General features: G+C 41.3%; 1 protein-coding gene across 3 annotated transcripts in view; it reads right to left on the reverse strand.

Moving 5' to 3' along the window:
• The window catches only part of STAC (SH3 and cysteine rich domain), a 75,337-nt gene that overhangs the window by 12,738 nt on the left and 47,027 nt on the right, over positions 1-15,572 (reverse strand). For all 3 annotated transcript variants that reach the window (XM_010299233.2, XM_075745488.1, XM_075745487.1), the window contains exons 4-8: positions 14,341-14,422; positions 12,492-12,607; positions 8,073-8,154; positions 3,804-3,868; positions 2,826-2,914 (exon numbers count right to left, since the gene is read on the reverse strand). In XM_010299233.2, the coding sequence (XP_010297535.1) occupies positions 2,826-2,914; positions 3,804-3,868; positions 8,073-8,154; positions 12,492-12,607; positions 14,341-14,422 (434 nt within the window). The remainder of the gene's footprint in view (positions 1-2,825; positions 2,915-3,803; positions 3,869-8,072; positions 8,155-12,491; positions 12,608-14,340; positions 14,423-15,572) is intronic.

The following is a 15,572-nucleotide window of genomic DNA, read 5'->3' on the forward strand; positions in this document are numbered from 1 at the left end:
TCCAATTTAACGGGCTCTGTTAGAGCACACATAGAAGATGTGGATCTGTCTAGAATGCAGCTGGAGATGGGGGTGGTGCTGTGCCTCTTTGTTCCACTTGCCCAGTGGTTATCATTGCTGCTGACAACTGGAGAAACAGGCATTTAGCCTCCTAGTACCACACAATCCGAACCAGAGATTTCCAGCTTTCACAGAAAGGCACTATCAATAGGATTTTCCTCAAGCCCTCCTCAGGAAGCTGTTCCAATGTGTTTCGAATAATTAAATGTTGCTGAGGTGAGAAAGGAAGCTAGAGAAAAAAGACAACTTCGTATCCCAGTGGTAAAAGATTTCTTCCATGGGAAAGCACATCTGAGGCCCTTATTCCAGTCATTGCTTAATATAAAACACTTAAAGAGGTTTTGAGGGAGCCCATCCTGCCACTTCAAAGTGAATACCACCTTTGGAGCCCTTATACTGCAAGGATGAACATTTTCAATAAGAAGGATTTAGAAAGCGCCATCCCCCAAATACCCTTCAGCCTAGAAAAATAACTTAGAAAATATAAATTTATTTGGGTGTCAGAGAAAGATGGTAACTGAACCTAAAGCTTCTCTATGTCAGTGGTCTTAGCACTGAGATTTTTAGATGCAAGACCTGCAGATTTTGCTTTCTGATATTTTTTACGCACAGGGCTAAAACAGATGTCGCTAATCTCCAAAAAGGATTCAAAATAGAAGTCCCAGCTGGACTGATATTACTCTTGCTTCCTAGATTTAGGCTGCTAAGCCCTGAAAGGGGGCATCTTCCTTGGTGTTTTACTACTGGTTGAAATCACTGTCAGGTCTCACCTTTTTCTTCTGTAAATCACAACTCTGGATAAGTTGTCTGCTCTACATCAGTGTTCTAGATTTCAGTAGGTGGCAAGATAGGTGCTCGTCAGCCCTAAAGTGTCCAGGAAACCACTTATCATTGTAGGCCCCTTCCAAATATTCTACTCTCTGCTATGCTATGCTATGCCATGCCATGCCATGCCATGCCATGCTGTGCTATGCTATTCATTGCAGTGTCTGAAACCTGGGGTTGCTTGTCTCCAGGACTCTTTACTTACTGTAAAATAAGGCCACTTCTTAGAATAAGCATATTACTGGAACATCATGTTTTACTTATGCCAGAGATTTGGAAAACCTGACTGGCTGCTCTTGCTGCTGAGGAAGAAATCAGTGTTGTGGCAAGTACTAATTGCTGCTGAATTGCAAGTGCAGCATAGCAGACCCTCAGAGGTGAGCCGAGATCTCCAGAAATCTCCCTCAACTCCTCTTCTCAGCTCAGCTCCTTTCCCTGCTGCTTGCCTTCATTATATCAGTTGGATCAGTGTCTGTCTGGTCCCTGACTTGGGTTCCCAGGACAGTGCTTGTAAGTCTTGACAACATTGCTATGCTGAACCCATGTCCAGCAACTCAACTACGTTAAATGAAAATTCATGCAACTGAGCTGAATCCTGCCTGGCTCTGCAGTGACCAAATGACATTACTAGCCATTTGGCATTCCTTAGGAAACAGTGTTAACCCATGTATTACTGAATTTCTGCCCATGGGACAAACAATGCTGCTGTAGCTGAGTAACACTAGTCTAAAACCTGGTTGGTATTTCTGGAAAAAGCCTGTTTGTTAGTCATGACAGTCCAGGTTGCAGACCACAGGTTACTTTTTCCCCTAGGGAAAGGAAAAAGTAAGGAGGGACAGGAGAAATTTGGAGAATGACTTGTTTTCTGGATTGCTATGTGTTGATGAGGGTGGTAGTTCAGCGCAGGTTTGTCTGAGCAGTGTTCCTCTTCATGGAACAAATGTGCAAGCTGGAATACACCCCTTAAAGGATCAGGATACAAAGTGGAATCCCTCAAGCAGAATAGGTGGCAAGTTGCACTAGAGGTCACCATACCCTATGGTTATTTCCTAAAGAGTTAACATTCCTAAAATAATGATCAGGAAATGCCAGGAAAGCAGAATGATAGAGAAGTTTGTAATTTCTGCCTTACATCCCACCCATTAGCTCCAGAGCAATGAGAAGGCACAGCTGGGAACAGGAAAAAAGGCTTTCAGTGAAGGAGATGCTGGCAAGAAGGGCATTTCTCTGGCAATTCCCTAAATTCTGTGGCATGTGCATGGCTTTTTGATACAGGGGATGCACTGAAGAGAGCTGACACATTTCACAACAAGAGCTCTAGCAAGACCATGCAAAATGTGAGTAGCATGAGTCAAACTAATTTCACTAAAAGAGAAAATGTCCTTTCACTTCAGTGGGCTTGGATTAGACCTTGTAGTGCTAGAAACTGATACACAACTGAGGAAGGAAGTGTTCAAAATTGTAATTAACAAGGTTATTTTGCAAAGCTCAGAATGCATCTTTCTCGTATGAAAACACTGCCATCCAGAAGCTGGACATTGTTCTCTTTTCTCAAACATAACCTGAATGTGAGGGAAAATCAAACAGGGCTGGTAAAATGTTCAGTGTTAGCATGAGAGTTGGTAAGGAATTCCTAGCTGAAAACTTCTGGTTGAAAAAATAAAGCAACTCAAAACTGAGTATTCTCTAGCTGAAAGCCACCTTACTTCTAAAGTGACATAAATGTTTTTGAAACATTTTATCTATTGTGTCCTTGCCAAAAAAGTTGGTCACCAGCTTTTTATCTATGAAATTATCTTTGCATCTGCAAGTGGATACCCCTATACAAAATGTTTAGTACAAATGTCAGAACGAACCCTCCCTCCCCTGAAATCACATTTAGCCACATGACCCTCAGTTCATATGGGTCAAATCAAGTAACAAGCATTTTGGGGCTTTACCTCATCTCCAAGTCTTCATTTTCTTGTGGTACAAATTTGTACAAGGCAACATAGGTGTTCATTTGTAACGTGCTTTTATAAAATGGTCCCTTTAAAAAAAAAGAGAAAGAGAAAATTTAAATATCTGTCCTGTACAGGAATTTGCTTCACTTTGTTAAGGACTGAGGACCCAGGGCCTCATCTTCCAAGAAATGAGCCAGAATCATCTCATTGCCTCGGAGGACTATGGCCCAGATACATTGTGAGCCACTAAGGCAGTAACTATCTTTATTTAGAAATAAGATTCTTTGAACCCCAAGATCAAATGCCAGTCTTCCAAAACACACAAGCAGACATCTGCACAAGTTGGTCTTTTGAGTGAGATCTTAAAAATGAGTATGCATTTTGCTCTCTGTTAATGTATGACTCTTATGAGCCCAGCAGTCTATTACAGGCATTATATAAAGTGTCAATTATACAGTCCTTATTATGGATGGAGGTAGAGTTCTACAGTGCACAGGTCCAAAAAAACAGGGTGGGAAAAGCTTAAACAGCTGCTTGCACTGGGCTTCCCACAGAGAAGACTGGCTACTCTCTCTCCTCCCTTTCTCCACTGGTAATCTAGAGAAAAGAAAAGCACCTAAAACAAACCCCAAATAATTTTCCAAATAAAATCTGTGATTTTTACATTACTGCAGTTCTAATGTAATGACATTGCCTCCACACTGGATCTTTTCTGTTCACACTATCCATTTGTAATAAACCGAAGAACGTAAAAGGGACCACAATGGGCAAACCAAAGAGCCATCCAGTCCTGTATATTGCTTCCAACTGTGGTCAGGGGCCCAGAAATGCTATAAGAACATGACAGTCAGATATCAATGCTTCTCCAGAATAGTGCCCCAGCAGACCTACTCAAGGTACTCAGCTATCCATAAAAACAAGCCTTTTATATGATTTCCCCTTCCCATTGCATTGTCACAAAATTTATGCCCATACCGGGGAATGTATACTCTTTGGTTCTTCTCCAAAGTGTTCTGTGCCATTTTCGGAGTATGTAAACACTGAAATAAAGCAAACGCATGACATTTTAGGAGTAGTTTAAGACTCTTCACCTCAACAGGATCACCTTTATTTCAATAATCTCCTCCCTTTCCCCCTTACTTTCTTCAATCCCTTGTCCTCTCCCCTGAACCCTTCTAAACCCCCAACAAAACCACATATACCACTGGACATGGCACAAAGCAATCTCTGTCCTGAAGAATTTACAATTGTAACATAGAAACCATTTTGACCAGGTGCATATACACAAGTACAGCACTGGGAATAATCCCCTAACTGCACTACTATTTGAAGTCCAGCAGCCTTTTCCTCACACTGAATGCTGTATTTTCATGTTTAGGATGAGCAATATTTCCATTTAAAAGCACCTGCAAAACCTGATGACCATATATGAGCAATATTGCGGCAAGTTTGTATACAAAAAACCCTTCTTCCCCCCTCTTCGACCCTCTGTCTCTAAATATTTAATAGCTGTCTTTGATCTCTCTCTCCACTAGTCCCTGCCTGGGGGGCACTGGATATGCTGCCTCTCTCTCTGATTTTACAGGAGGCACCTGAATTGCTTTCAAATCAGGATGAGTTATCCGAGACACAGGCCTGTGTGAAAATTTGCTTCTAAGTTACTAAATCAGAAACTCACAGAATAAGGCAATGGTCACAGCACCTAACATACCTGATATCTAATCAGTTACCCTCTATTGTAATTGCTGCATGAGCTGACTGATGCCTGTCCTCTGTTGTCTCCCTAGAAAAAGCACAGTGGATTTATTACATTGACTGAATTCCCCCTTCGCATTTTAAGAATTGCCTGATGTTTCTTGATTCTGGATAAAGTCTGAATGTGATTTTAATAGCTGGAGTCTTTGAACAGCTAGAACTATCAGCATCTTCTCCCACCATTTACCTCTGCAGGTGTTTTGAGCAGAAGCTGGATTTTGTAGTCTCTAACAATTTGGAAATCACCAAAATGGTAGTAAGTAGCAGGCTGATTGATTGAGTGCATTTTCTTTTTGTTTCTCTGTGATATAGTTACATGCGTTCAGGGGAAAGAAGGTGCCAGGGAACACCAAATTGCTGATTTCTTTCCCTCTCTGCTCATTCACTTGCTCACCCTTTCTTCCATTAACGCATATTTCTGTGGCTATTCTACACTGTAAATGACAACCCAACCAAAGCGTCTTTGAAGAAGTTTTATGACTGAAATAGTAAGGTTCCTTGACAGTAGAGTTGTATGTAGACGTTGAAAAAAATCGTCGTGTTCTTGTAACACAGGAAGATAGCTAAAACAACAGCCACATCATGCATGAGAAAGATTTGTACAAAGTGATATGCATCCATGAGCATACAGAAGCAGCTGTTCTCTGATAAAATGTAAGACAATATTGTAGTCATAAAGTCCAATGTGTGAATGTGAAGACAGCATGTGAGGCGATACCTGCAGCATTTAACCTGAAAATGCCCTAAGTTGCGTCCAGGTGGTCTGACTGCAGCTGACCTGGGGGCCTCACTCTGCTCCTCACCAAGTCTTGTTGTAGAGGGACTCTGACGCTGCAAACTGTCATAAGTAGCAGAGGGAAAAACTTAAAAATATAATTAATTTCCTGTATCTTCTAGTATAGAGGTATACATATATCTGACATCTGTCTAAAGGAGTGTAAAGTGCTGCTGTTACAATCTGGCTTGGCTTAAGTCCTACTCAAATTACTATGCTTTGTGTTTTGTGTCCAGAGGAAAAGGAGTTAGGGAGGCAAATAGAAAAAGTTCTGGTGAATAACGAGTTGGGTAACCAGAAGCACTTTGGACTTGCAGAAAGTCATTCACCAGACAAAGTGGAAGTATTTCGGCATCATGTTTGGAGTAATTTCTGCTAGGCGACAGAAAATAAAGCTGAGTTACTAGTGTACAGCCTCGTGAGGTGTGGAGCAGACCCAGCAGGTGGGGAGGGGGCTGGACTGTATCCTTGTGTTTGCTGAGAAGTGCTCACCGACCTGGGTTTGCAAGGAGGACATCCCATATTTGACTCGAGGAGAAAGTGCTCAAATCCTTGTTGATAACGGGTTCACACATGTCACTTAAAGTACATTTTGGCTTGTGGGATTTCTGTTACAGATGGCAATTCACAGCTGTGAAGGAGTATAACTGGCTTAGAGGAGGCTGAAGGGCTGGAAATTAGGTATGCCATCTTACAGTTGTAAACTAGGAAGCTTTGCTTCATAGTATGTGTGCCAGGGCCTGAATGAAAGAGTCTTCCCTTTAAGTTGTTGCCATAGGAGTCTATAGGAGCAATTACACAGCCGCACATGTACTGGGTCCTTTCACCCTTCTGCAGCCTGTGTCTTTTCCACTATTTCCCTTTAAGCAAAGAGTCTTAAATGTACATTTTCCTAAAATCTTATTTGCAGAAGATAGTTTTTAAATGGAAAAAAGAAAACCACAACTGGTATGGACCTGATTCATCAAGGCATAAATGTGGAACTGCCTGCTAAAGAGGCAGTGGACGACTGAAGAAAAAGGAGTGCTGAATCACCCTGTAACAACATTTTGAATTTACTTTGTAAAATTTTTAATCTCTGTTTAGCTCATGGTCTCTGGATATTAGTGGGAGAGGCTTGAATCTGAAGGCCATAGAGGTATGTAGTTCACATCTCCACACAACAGAAATCCATCTATTTTCATATTTGTTTGCCCTAGCAGCTGCAGAAAAAAAAAAAAAGGGCAGGGATTTTTACAGTCTGAAAAGGTTTTCACCATTTCCATAGCTTGTGCAAACAGTGTAGGCATTTTATTAAAAATCTACCAAGGGGAAATTTTTGGAGTGACTGATGCATAATTTATACCCTGGGCCTCTGAAGGATGGATTGTAAAAAAGCCAGTGCTGATCAAAGGAATCATTAATGTGCCGCGGAAGTTATTTAGAGATTTGACACATGCTGAGTTTTTAAGCTAATCTCTTTGAGTAAGTTCCTTGAATGCCTCTCAGTGCATTCAGTGAATACAGATCTCAGAGAAAAAAGTTTCTCTAGGTTTCAGAAATGAAACTAGTGATCGACAATGAAATAAAAAGTTATCTGAAAACTCAAACAGAGCCAAATTAATCTCAGGTGGGCAGGATTAAACAATGTGAAGCAGACTGAATTCTTCAACCAGGTCAGGTCAACTTACACTTGCAAGACAGAAAACCTAAAAAAATTGTCAGGAGAAAGCAGATAACGTAGATGGGATGTTCACAAAATGAGAGGGAGAAAATGACTGAGCACAGTGAGAGGTGATAGGACCAGGAGGGAAGGAAAGGAATAAGGAGGTAGCATAAAATGGGAATGGACTGCTGAAGCTGGCATTTCACCTACATGAATTGCTAGCAGCATGTAAGGAGCACTGGGGGTGCTATGAAGAAAGCTATGCTCACTGTGATTTATTTTTGTAGTGTACATCTCATGAGTGATTCATCAAAGCAGCCTTCAGGTGCTATGAAAGAAGTTTGGGCCTGAAGTTTTGCTTAGCACTCCAAAACCCTTTGTACTTATTGCTTCCCTCACCATGACTGAATTCAAGAACAGGGTCACAAACACCAGCCCTCAGTGGCTGAGATTTCGTTACCAAGCTCTCGATTGGTATGATGGTCTTGAAATCCCGTCATAACAATGCTGTAAAAACATTACTCTTGTACTGCAAAGCATACAAAAGAATTGGGCTATTAATATTACTGGGTGCTTATTGTAGTTGTACTGAGAAGCTGCAATTATAATCAGGATTCATTGTGTTGGATATTTTACAGACATACAGATAGTATATGATTCATTTCCTATCCCAAAGAGGTTATGGTATACAGAGACATGTAGACAAGTCAAACATATGGAAAAGAAAGGAAGTATTATTTTTGTTCCATTTTGCCAGTGTGGAACCGAAGAATGTGAAGTGATTAGTCTACAGTCATGTTCATGAAGCATAGGAGATAGGGAATGGACCTAAACCTTGTCCAGTGTCAGGTATAGACACAACAAATTAAGAAAATTGGTGGCTTGGATTTAATCTGAATGGCAAAAAGCATTCCCCAAATTCTTGCACCAACTACATGCCCCACTCACCTCCTGCTTTGAAAACCAGAATGCTGCTAAAACATGGACATGCCGTAATAACCCCCATCTGAAATAGGCTGAACACAGGGCTATACATCTGAAGATGCTATCCTGGCCTGGCAGCACTCACCGCTGTTGCTGCGTTTCCTGCTTATGTCAAGGGTGCCTGCAGAGCTATCGCCTTCCTCAGGAACTTCTGCCAGGTCAGCTGTCTGCAGGGACAGAAAGAGCAAATGAGATGGGATAAGCCAGAAAAAAGGGAGCAATGAGGTGATATAAGACCACGCAAGAGCCTTCGGGGAACGCAATACTTGGGTGCTATCAGAGCAGAGCAAGTCAGCCTAATGGTATTACAGAAAACATTGTATCTAGTGATGCACAACAAATACCTGCTTCACAGGGAGCAATGAAAACCCAGAAAGAACTCCAGATCAAGTTTACAATCTGGAGTACAAAAGATTTCTGCAGTATAAAGTGAAGTGAAAGTTAAGAAACAAAGGATTATGTTAAACAATGTAGTTCTCTGTATAAAATAGAAAGGGTTTGGGGGATTTTGTAGATCCTGCAGGTATACTAAATAGCTATCTACCAAGGAGACTGACTATTAATTGAAACTATTAATTTATTTACCCTGAATACATTCTTCAGTAAAATAACTGTAATGTAAGGGTGATTTTAACTCTGTTAACATTCTGTGAAAGAAGGAGCTGGAGTGTGAAGGAGTTGATGAAGTCAGTCTTTAAGTATCTGCCCTCACTTTCTTTTTCAACAGCCATATAGCTGGTATTGGTTAGGGAAAAATGAAACCCAAATGTTGTTGTTAGAATTACTATGATTTCGTATTTGTACTATATTAATGTCAATCATGATTAGGGACCCATAGTTCTAGGGTGTAGGAAAACGTGGGATGACATAATCTCAAGCCTCAGAAGTATACTCTGCATAAGGCACCAGATTCCTTGGCTGGGTAGTCAGCTTCTCCATGTATAGCCCGACAGGAACCAGGAGCTGCTCCAAACAACTCTGTCCGAATCTGACCTTATGGAACTTCAGTTTCTGAACTCTCCACACTTGACTTCTTTTGGGTAAAACATCTTTGATAACCATAAAAAACCCAAACATTGAACTTGAGTCAGGTGCTCCCTCTAATCTGAAAAACTGTAAATCCTTATATCCTCCTAAGCTTTATTTATTTCTTGTTAATGGGATTTTAAGACACATGGAAGGATTTAACTTCATTATTCCATGATACTTTACAATTGTACTGTACACATAGCTCTGTGCTTTGCTTTACAGACCGTTGCTTGCATTACAGGAAGAAAAGCCAAATGAGGAACATTCCCTGCTTTTGTTCAGGGAGCACAAAATCTGAATTGCTTTATAGCTTTTTATATGTTTTTCCTTTTATTAGTGTTGACAACAAAACTTTTTTTAGAAAGTACTTTGACAATTTCCTCTATCTAGTACTTTCCTAGCTATCCAAGGATACTAATGAACAAAGAGGCTAAAGGTAGATTTAAGCCACAGGTATTTTGTGGTTATCTTGTTTCCCTTGCTATTTTAAGACCCTTCTACTTTACCGCTCTGTTATGCCTTGTTTTTAGACTCAGACTTTTGCAGCAAGTCATGCTTGTCTTACAGCTGGCACAAACGGGTCACCACCTGGATGAGAAGGCACTGCAATAGCAATGCTAACACAAAGTCAGTGTAGAGCATATCTAGGGATTTCTAGCTGCTGGGTGGAGAAGGGAAAGACTAGCTTTCTTGAAATAGCAAGTACTAGCTATTTTTCAGCTCATTGCTATGGCATATTTCTCAGTCTTCATACAGTAGCTTCATAATTGTTGATTAGCTTAATATTTTGTTGGGTACTATGGCATATAGAATGTAGTGACGGCTTTTCAGTATATACCTCATCCAAAAGCTCCTGAAGTAACCTCCATTACCTTTAATGATTTTTCAGTCAAGAGCTATGTGACAAATGCTCTAATAGAAATGATAGAGGTACAAAGCTGCTTTTGAGAGGACCTGATCCACAAAATACTAACAAGTACTGGAATCACATTTACATCACCTCAAGTAACTTTCTGTATAAATGTGGGTTGCAGAAGCACATTTTTGACGGAAGCAGTAGGTTGTAAATTTGGAGCATATGGCCACTTTCTTTTATGGGAATTGCAGAATCCAGGCTGAAAAATCACAGTGGGTGTGTCCACACTGCACAGTCATGTTAAAAATACCCTGGCTAGTTCAAAGTAAAACAGTTAGCTCTACTCTGTGCAGAGACATGAACTGCAGTTCTGGACACTTCATGGCTGTAGAGGCAAGGCACAGCTGCTAAGCTAGCTGCCTTTGATTTTAACTACCTTCAGCAGGAGCAGCTATGCTGCTCTGACCCAGAGCTAGCCCTTTGACAGCTTGTATACCACCTGTGAGGTGAAGTAGGATCCCAGGTGTCACCATGTCCCTGGTGTCCCTGATTTGGTGACAAGGCAGAACCTTGAAGCACTCCCCAGCTCCCAGGGCTGGGGCACATCCCAGCCGCAATGCCCCTGTGCTGCTATAAGCCTTGCAGCTGAGGACCACTGGGGAAAGATCTTAGTCCCTATGTGTTATTAACTGCACATGTGCTGCTAGCTCACGTGCTCTGGTGCAATTTTACCTGGACTCCGTGTCACATGCCTGCTCTGGTCACTGGTCAGTGCCTGCTCCTGGGTCACACATCACAGTTGTAAAGCTCCATGGCCTCATCATTTGGATCAGGGTTGTGTCTGCCCCTGGTTTTTATCCTTGTCTCAATCCACAGGCTTGCAGTGGCAGAAGTTACGGTTTCACATGACTGTTTTTTCAGTTCTCTAATGTTTCTATTTTTTGTACACTGACACATGTTATATTGTCTCTCAGCCTTAATGCCCTGGAGAAATTCCCATAATGAACTTGGGTTCCTCGTTCTACACCCACACCCCGCCTAGTTATGATCAATTCCCTAGGGCAAGCTGACACAGCATTCGTGATTTCTACGCTTGAGTTGTCATTCATAATTCAACATAACGCTTTATTGATTTAGAAAGCAATAATTACATTTGTAGAACTTCTGTTTCAAAGTAAATTAAATAATTGAAAGAAAGAACTGTAATCACAATGCGACAGGTGGTAGAGTCACTTTGGGTTTTAAAAGAGAATGGAAATTACCAAATTCATTTTAAGGCACAAACAAGGGTGGATAGAGGACATGTCCTTTAATAATTCCCTTGCTGATTTCACTTAGTTCTTGTTTAAATTTGTCTGTCTTCTTTCCCATCTGACATGTCTGATTAGAGGCCACCTATACCACCTGAGGTTACAGTTCAGCCATGTGAGTGAGCATACATTTAAGTGCCAGGGAAATGTTGTACCAAACATAAACAGACATTAGCACAATGTTAAATTAAACATGTAAGTATTTGCTCTGAGGCCTGGAGACCAAGTCTCATTATGTCTCTGTGCCTGGTGATTGTTATTCTGAGGTGAGTGCAGGAGACGTTGTCAGATATTGTGGGTCTGATTTTTAGACACGAGCAACAGCTTTAGCCTGCAGTGTATTCAGGTGTGATTTTTCTTTTTTTCTTTTTTTTTTTTTTCCAGAGGTGGAGTAGGGAAGATGTCTTGGAAAAAAAGAGAGCCTCAAGCATAGGCTTAAGTGCCTGTTTATGAGAGGTGAGAGGGTATGAAATGTTCTTTCAGCACCATGAGTGAGCTTCTGATCTCATGGGTCCCAATACTGTTGAAATTACCATTTCTGTAAGGAAGAAATTGGTAATTGTTATTGATGAACTAGGTATTTAGCAAAGGTAGGGTTAAGGGAACTATTGTTTCCCTTGACCTCCTTCTGCAGCTCTTCTGCCATGGTCCTGAAGAAAGTGACTTTTATGATAGGAGAGAGTGAATGACACAGATTAACATGAAGGTGAAAATCTCCCTAAATACAACAAGCTGAGCACCCGTGCCTGTCTTTTGGTTTTGGAGAGAGGAGCCCAAATCTTTGATGCTCCTCTCCTGAGTCTACGCTGGGCAGGGGTGGAGAAGCCAGTCCATTGCCTTGTTGCGGTAGCAGTGGCTTAACTTTGACTGGGCTTGTACTGTGGAGCTTGTACTTTTAAATCTAGGCTCTGAGGACTCCAATCCATCACTATCACTTGTATGAAGGGTAAATGCCCACCATCAACAACAGGCAGGATGCATCTACTTCAGCATGACACTTAAATATCTCTGTTCCACTTTTACACAGATACGCAAAATCAAAAGAATATGATTTCCTTTTCCAATCCAGTAAAAGATTATTAATTTAATTTGTATTTTTCTCTTTCTCTCAAGAGTTATCTAAAAGATACTTAAAACACAAGTTTGCAAAAATAATGTGTTTTCTGGTCTCATTTTGGAAGCTGAGAGTGAAATTAATTTTTTTTTACAGTTTGAAATACAAGTTTTGTGAACTCTGATACAAACTCCTGTGAATGAATATCTGTTGCTCCTCCACAAAGAAAATGGAAGAAAGATGTTGGATACTTACAGAGTTTCTGTTGGGAGAGTCAGACCCACTTCCAGAACTGCCTTTTTTGGTTTTCTGGGCTAAGGAAGTCCCAAAGCGGAGAGTTTCATACACAGGGTCAACCTTATTTCCACAGGCTGCAACAGAAGGAGCAAAACATGCATCAGTGCCTTGAAGATATTTCTGGTCATGTTCCTGCTCCACTTGGAGAAACACCCGCCTCTACCAACATGTTGGCATGTTTGCTTAGGCACAAGTTGGGTGACTATCCTGATAAAAATTGTTTGATGAACTTAGTGGAATTGGCTTTTGCTGGCAATTTTCTGCTGCCTTTCTGCTCCCATAGAGATCATCCTCCCCTCATACAGGCTCTTTGGGTCCCTGCCCTTGCCTCTCTTGACCTGCCATCCTCCTTCTTTCATCACCACTGATGCTGCCTACACTGAGGTAAGAAAGGCAAAGTAGCAGGAGGCTTTAATCCATGTTTGCTGCCTGTTCCTACCACTGACCTCTTGGATTGCTCTCAACAGTAGGTGCTTGAAGGGAAAAGCCCTGCATTGTGCCTGAGCATCCTCATGGTGTGGGTGGGCCATCATCTTGGCTAATGTGGATAAACAGGGTGGCCTGGATCTTCCTTGAAAGGTACCGACATCCCCACTGCAGGTCCATATGGGGTCTGAGGGCAGGTGTGAGTAAGTACCTGCTGTTGGGAATGTGCTCCAGGTTGCTCAGCTCAGTCTAGGGGTAGCTAGAAAGGCCACCACCCCCACTGGCGTATATTTGTTCAATTCTCACTCCCACTCTCCCTCACAGCTGTCCCCAAAAGTCATCTTCCATGGCAGAGAAATGGATGCCTTCAATTGGCATGAGCAAATTCAGTTCAAATCCTCTTCTACATACTGCATTATTAGACCTCAGCCTCCCTTGTGGTACAAGGCAGCAGACACGTAGAATACAGTACATTTGGAGCACTGTCTAGAAGGAGGGAAATTTTGGCCAAAATACTGAGAAAATATATGGGATTTTGAATTTTGATGAGAGCTAAGCACACCTCATTTTTTAGCCAGAGTTTGTTCAAAATGTTTCTATTACTTCTGACAAAAACAACCGGATTTTTACAAAGAGAAACTTAGAAGAAATTCATGCAATTCACTTTTTTTTTTTTTTTTTTTTTTTAAACTGCTGAAAACAACAAAGTAAATCTCCTCAGACAAGTCAGTTTAAACTGACTGCCTAGTTTTGGCTTTCATTTTTTGTACTGTCAGGCTTGCCTGGTCAGACTACTGATGGGGAGAAATATTTTCCAGAATCAACTCAACTTCTCCATTTCAAAATGTTTCTTTTCAGGAATTTTGTATTACAGTAAGCAGAATCTGGTCTTTTAAATACTTGGACAATGTGTAGAAATAGGCAATAATGAAAAATATGAAGAAAGTAAGAAGTGTGGATGAAAAAGGACAGCAACCTAAGAATGTTCCTCAAAAGCCAGACCAGTGTTTTGAATGCCTCCTGTTGTTTTGATCTCTCTGTCTTTTATCTGGTTCTTCCCTGCTCAGACCTTCACCTCAACATTCCAGTGTTTCTTCTCTCTTAAGTTCCCACCTTGATCTCAGGTAGTTATTATTACAAACAGGGTAATTGCTAAGAGGTTATATGTATGGGGGTTTGAGTGAAACGCACAATAAACACACCCTCTCCTCTTCCAGCTTTGTATCTTTGAAGTGGTCCTTTCCTGAGATGGCAGAAGGGCATCCAGTCACCGAAAGGAGCTGGAAGGCTGCTGAGGGTAAATACCACGGCTGGAAGTCTGCCGCTGCTGTTGCAGAGCACTGCCAAAGGGAGACTGAACAGAAAAGCAATCAAAACCTACCAATAGGCATCACTTCTTTGATGCAGCCAAACTGTTCATGAATGAGTAGTGGTGAGCTGTAGTACCGTCGAAATCCCTTTGGCTGGAGGGAGAGAAAGCAAAAACAAGTGAAGTGTATTGCTGCCATGGTTGACGTAGTAGAAATAACCTCAGCTCTTCGTTAATGGCGTGACAGTGTGGCGAGGCTGGAAGTTTGCCTCCTGTTGTTGAGTCACTGTGTGGTTTTGAGATCAGGGATTTAATTGATTTTTCTCCTGGAAAAAAACAATTTCCTGTATTTATGTGGAAGGAGGGGCTCATTTGCAGCTCCCCTTTTCCTTTTATCTTACACAAAAGCAGCATTAATTAATTGCAGCAGAAGTGCTGAATCATTAGAGGCTCTGGGAAGTTTCCCTCTCCCTTTCTTCTTATGTAATGTGAATTTGCATTGTATTGCATTTGCTAGACATGCGACTATCTTTACCCACCCTAACGCCAAATCCTCATGTTCCCACATATGCCCTCATGAAACCCAAAGAATTTAGAGCCTTTCTATAGTTTTTTTTTAAGGCTTGCTGCTGACTGACTGCAGCTCCCACTGCTTTTTTGTCTTGTAAGGTCAAAACACTCCCCAAGTCATCACCAGATGTCCCCTCAGTGTCCATTTGTAGAGAAATGCACTATAACAACACAAGCTATATTATTAAAGAATACCACAATATGGCCAGTAGTGGTGCCCTATAGCACTCTTTGAAGGTTAAAGATTTCCTGTTACCTCTCCATTTCCTATATTAGCTAGCAAATATCTCAGGCAAAGGCTGAGTACCCAAAGTGAAGGTTCTAACATCTAAGTCTTTGGAAACGCCCTTCAAGGTATTAGAAATTCACAAATGGTCTCTCAGATTTCTAGTCTTTGCAGGTTGTGAGAACTTCCAGTCACAGTGAGAAGTGGAAAAGCCTCATGGAGATGTGCATATTTTCCTGATTCTATATTCAGTATACATCAAAAAACCGATAGACAACTAGTTCTTTTGCTAATGAGCTGCAGTATAGGTTGAGAAGGAATGAGGGGATTAATAAATTTGGTTTCTTAGTGGAATAAATTCCAGATTCTCCAGCCTTGGTTTGCCCCGAAACTAGATTCAGACATAACATGAGCTCATAAAACTCCCGTGACTTTGCTGGATGACTTCCTGCTGTAAATTTGGCCTCTACTTTTCTGCTTCTGTAAAATAGTGACCACAAGAGCTAAG

The sequence above is a fragment of the Balearica regulorum genome, chromosome 2 (assembly GCF_011004875.1).
Source record: "Balearica regulorum gibbericeps isolate bBalReg1 chromosome 2, bBalReg1.pri, whole genome shotgun sequence".
Lineage (NCBI taxonomy): Eukaryota > Metazoa > Chordata > Aves > Gruiformes > Gruidae > Balearica > Balearica regulorum.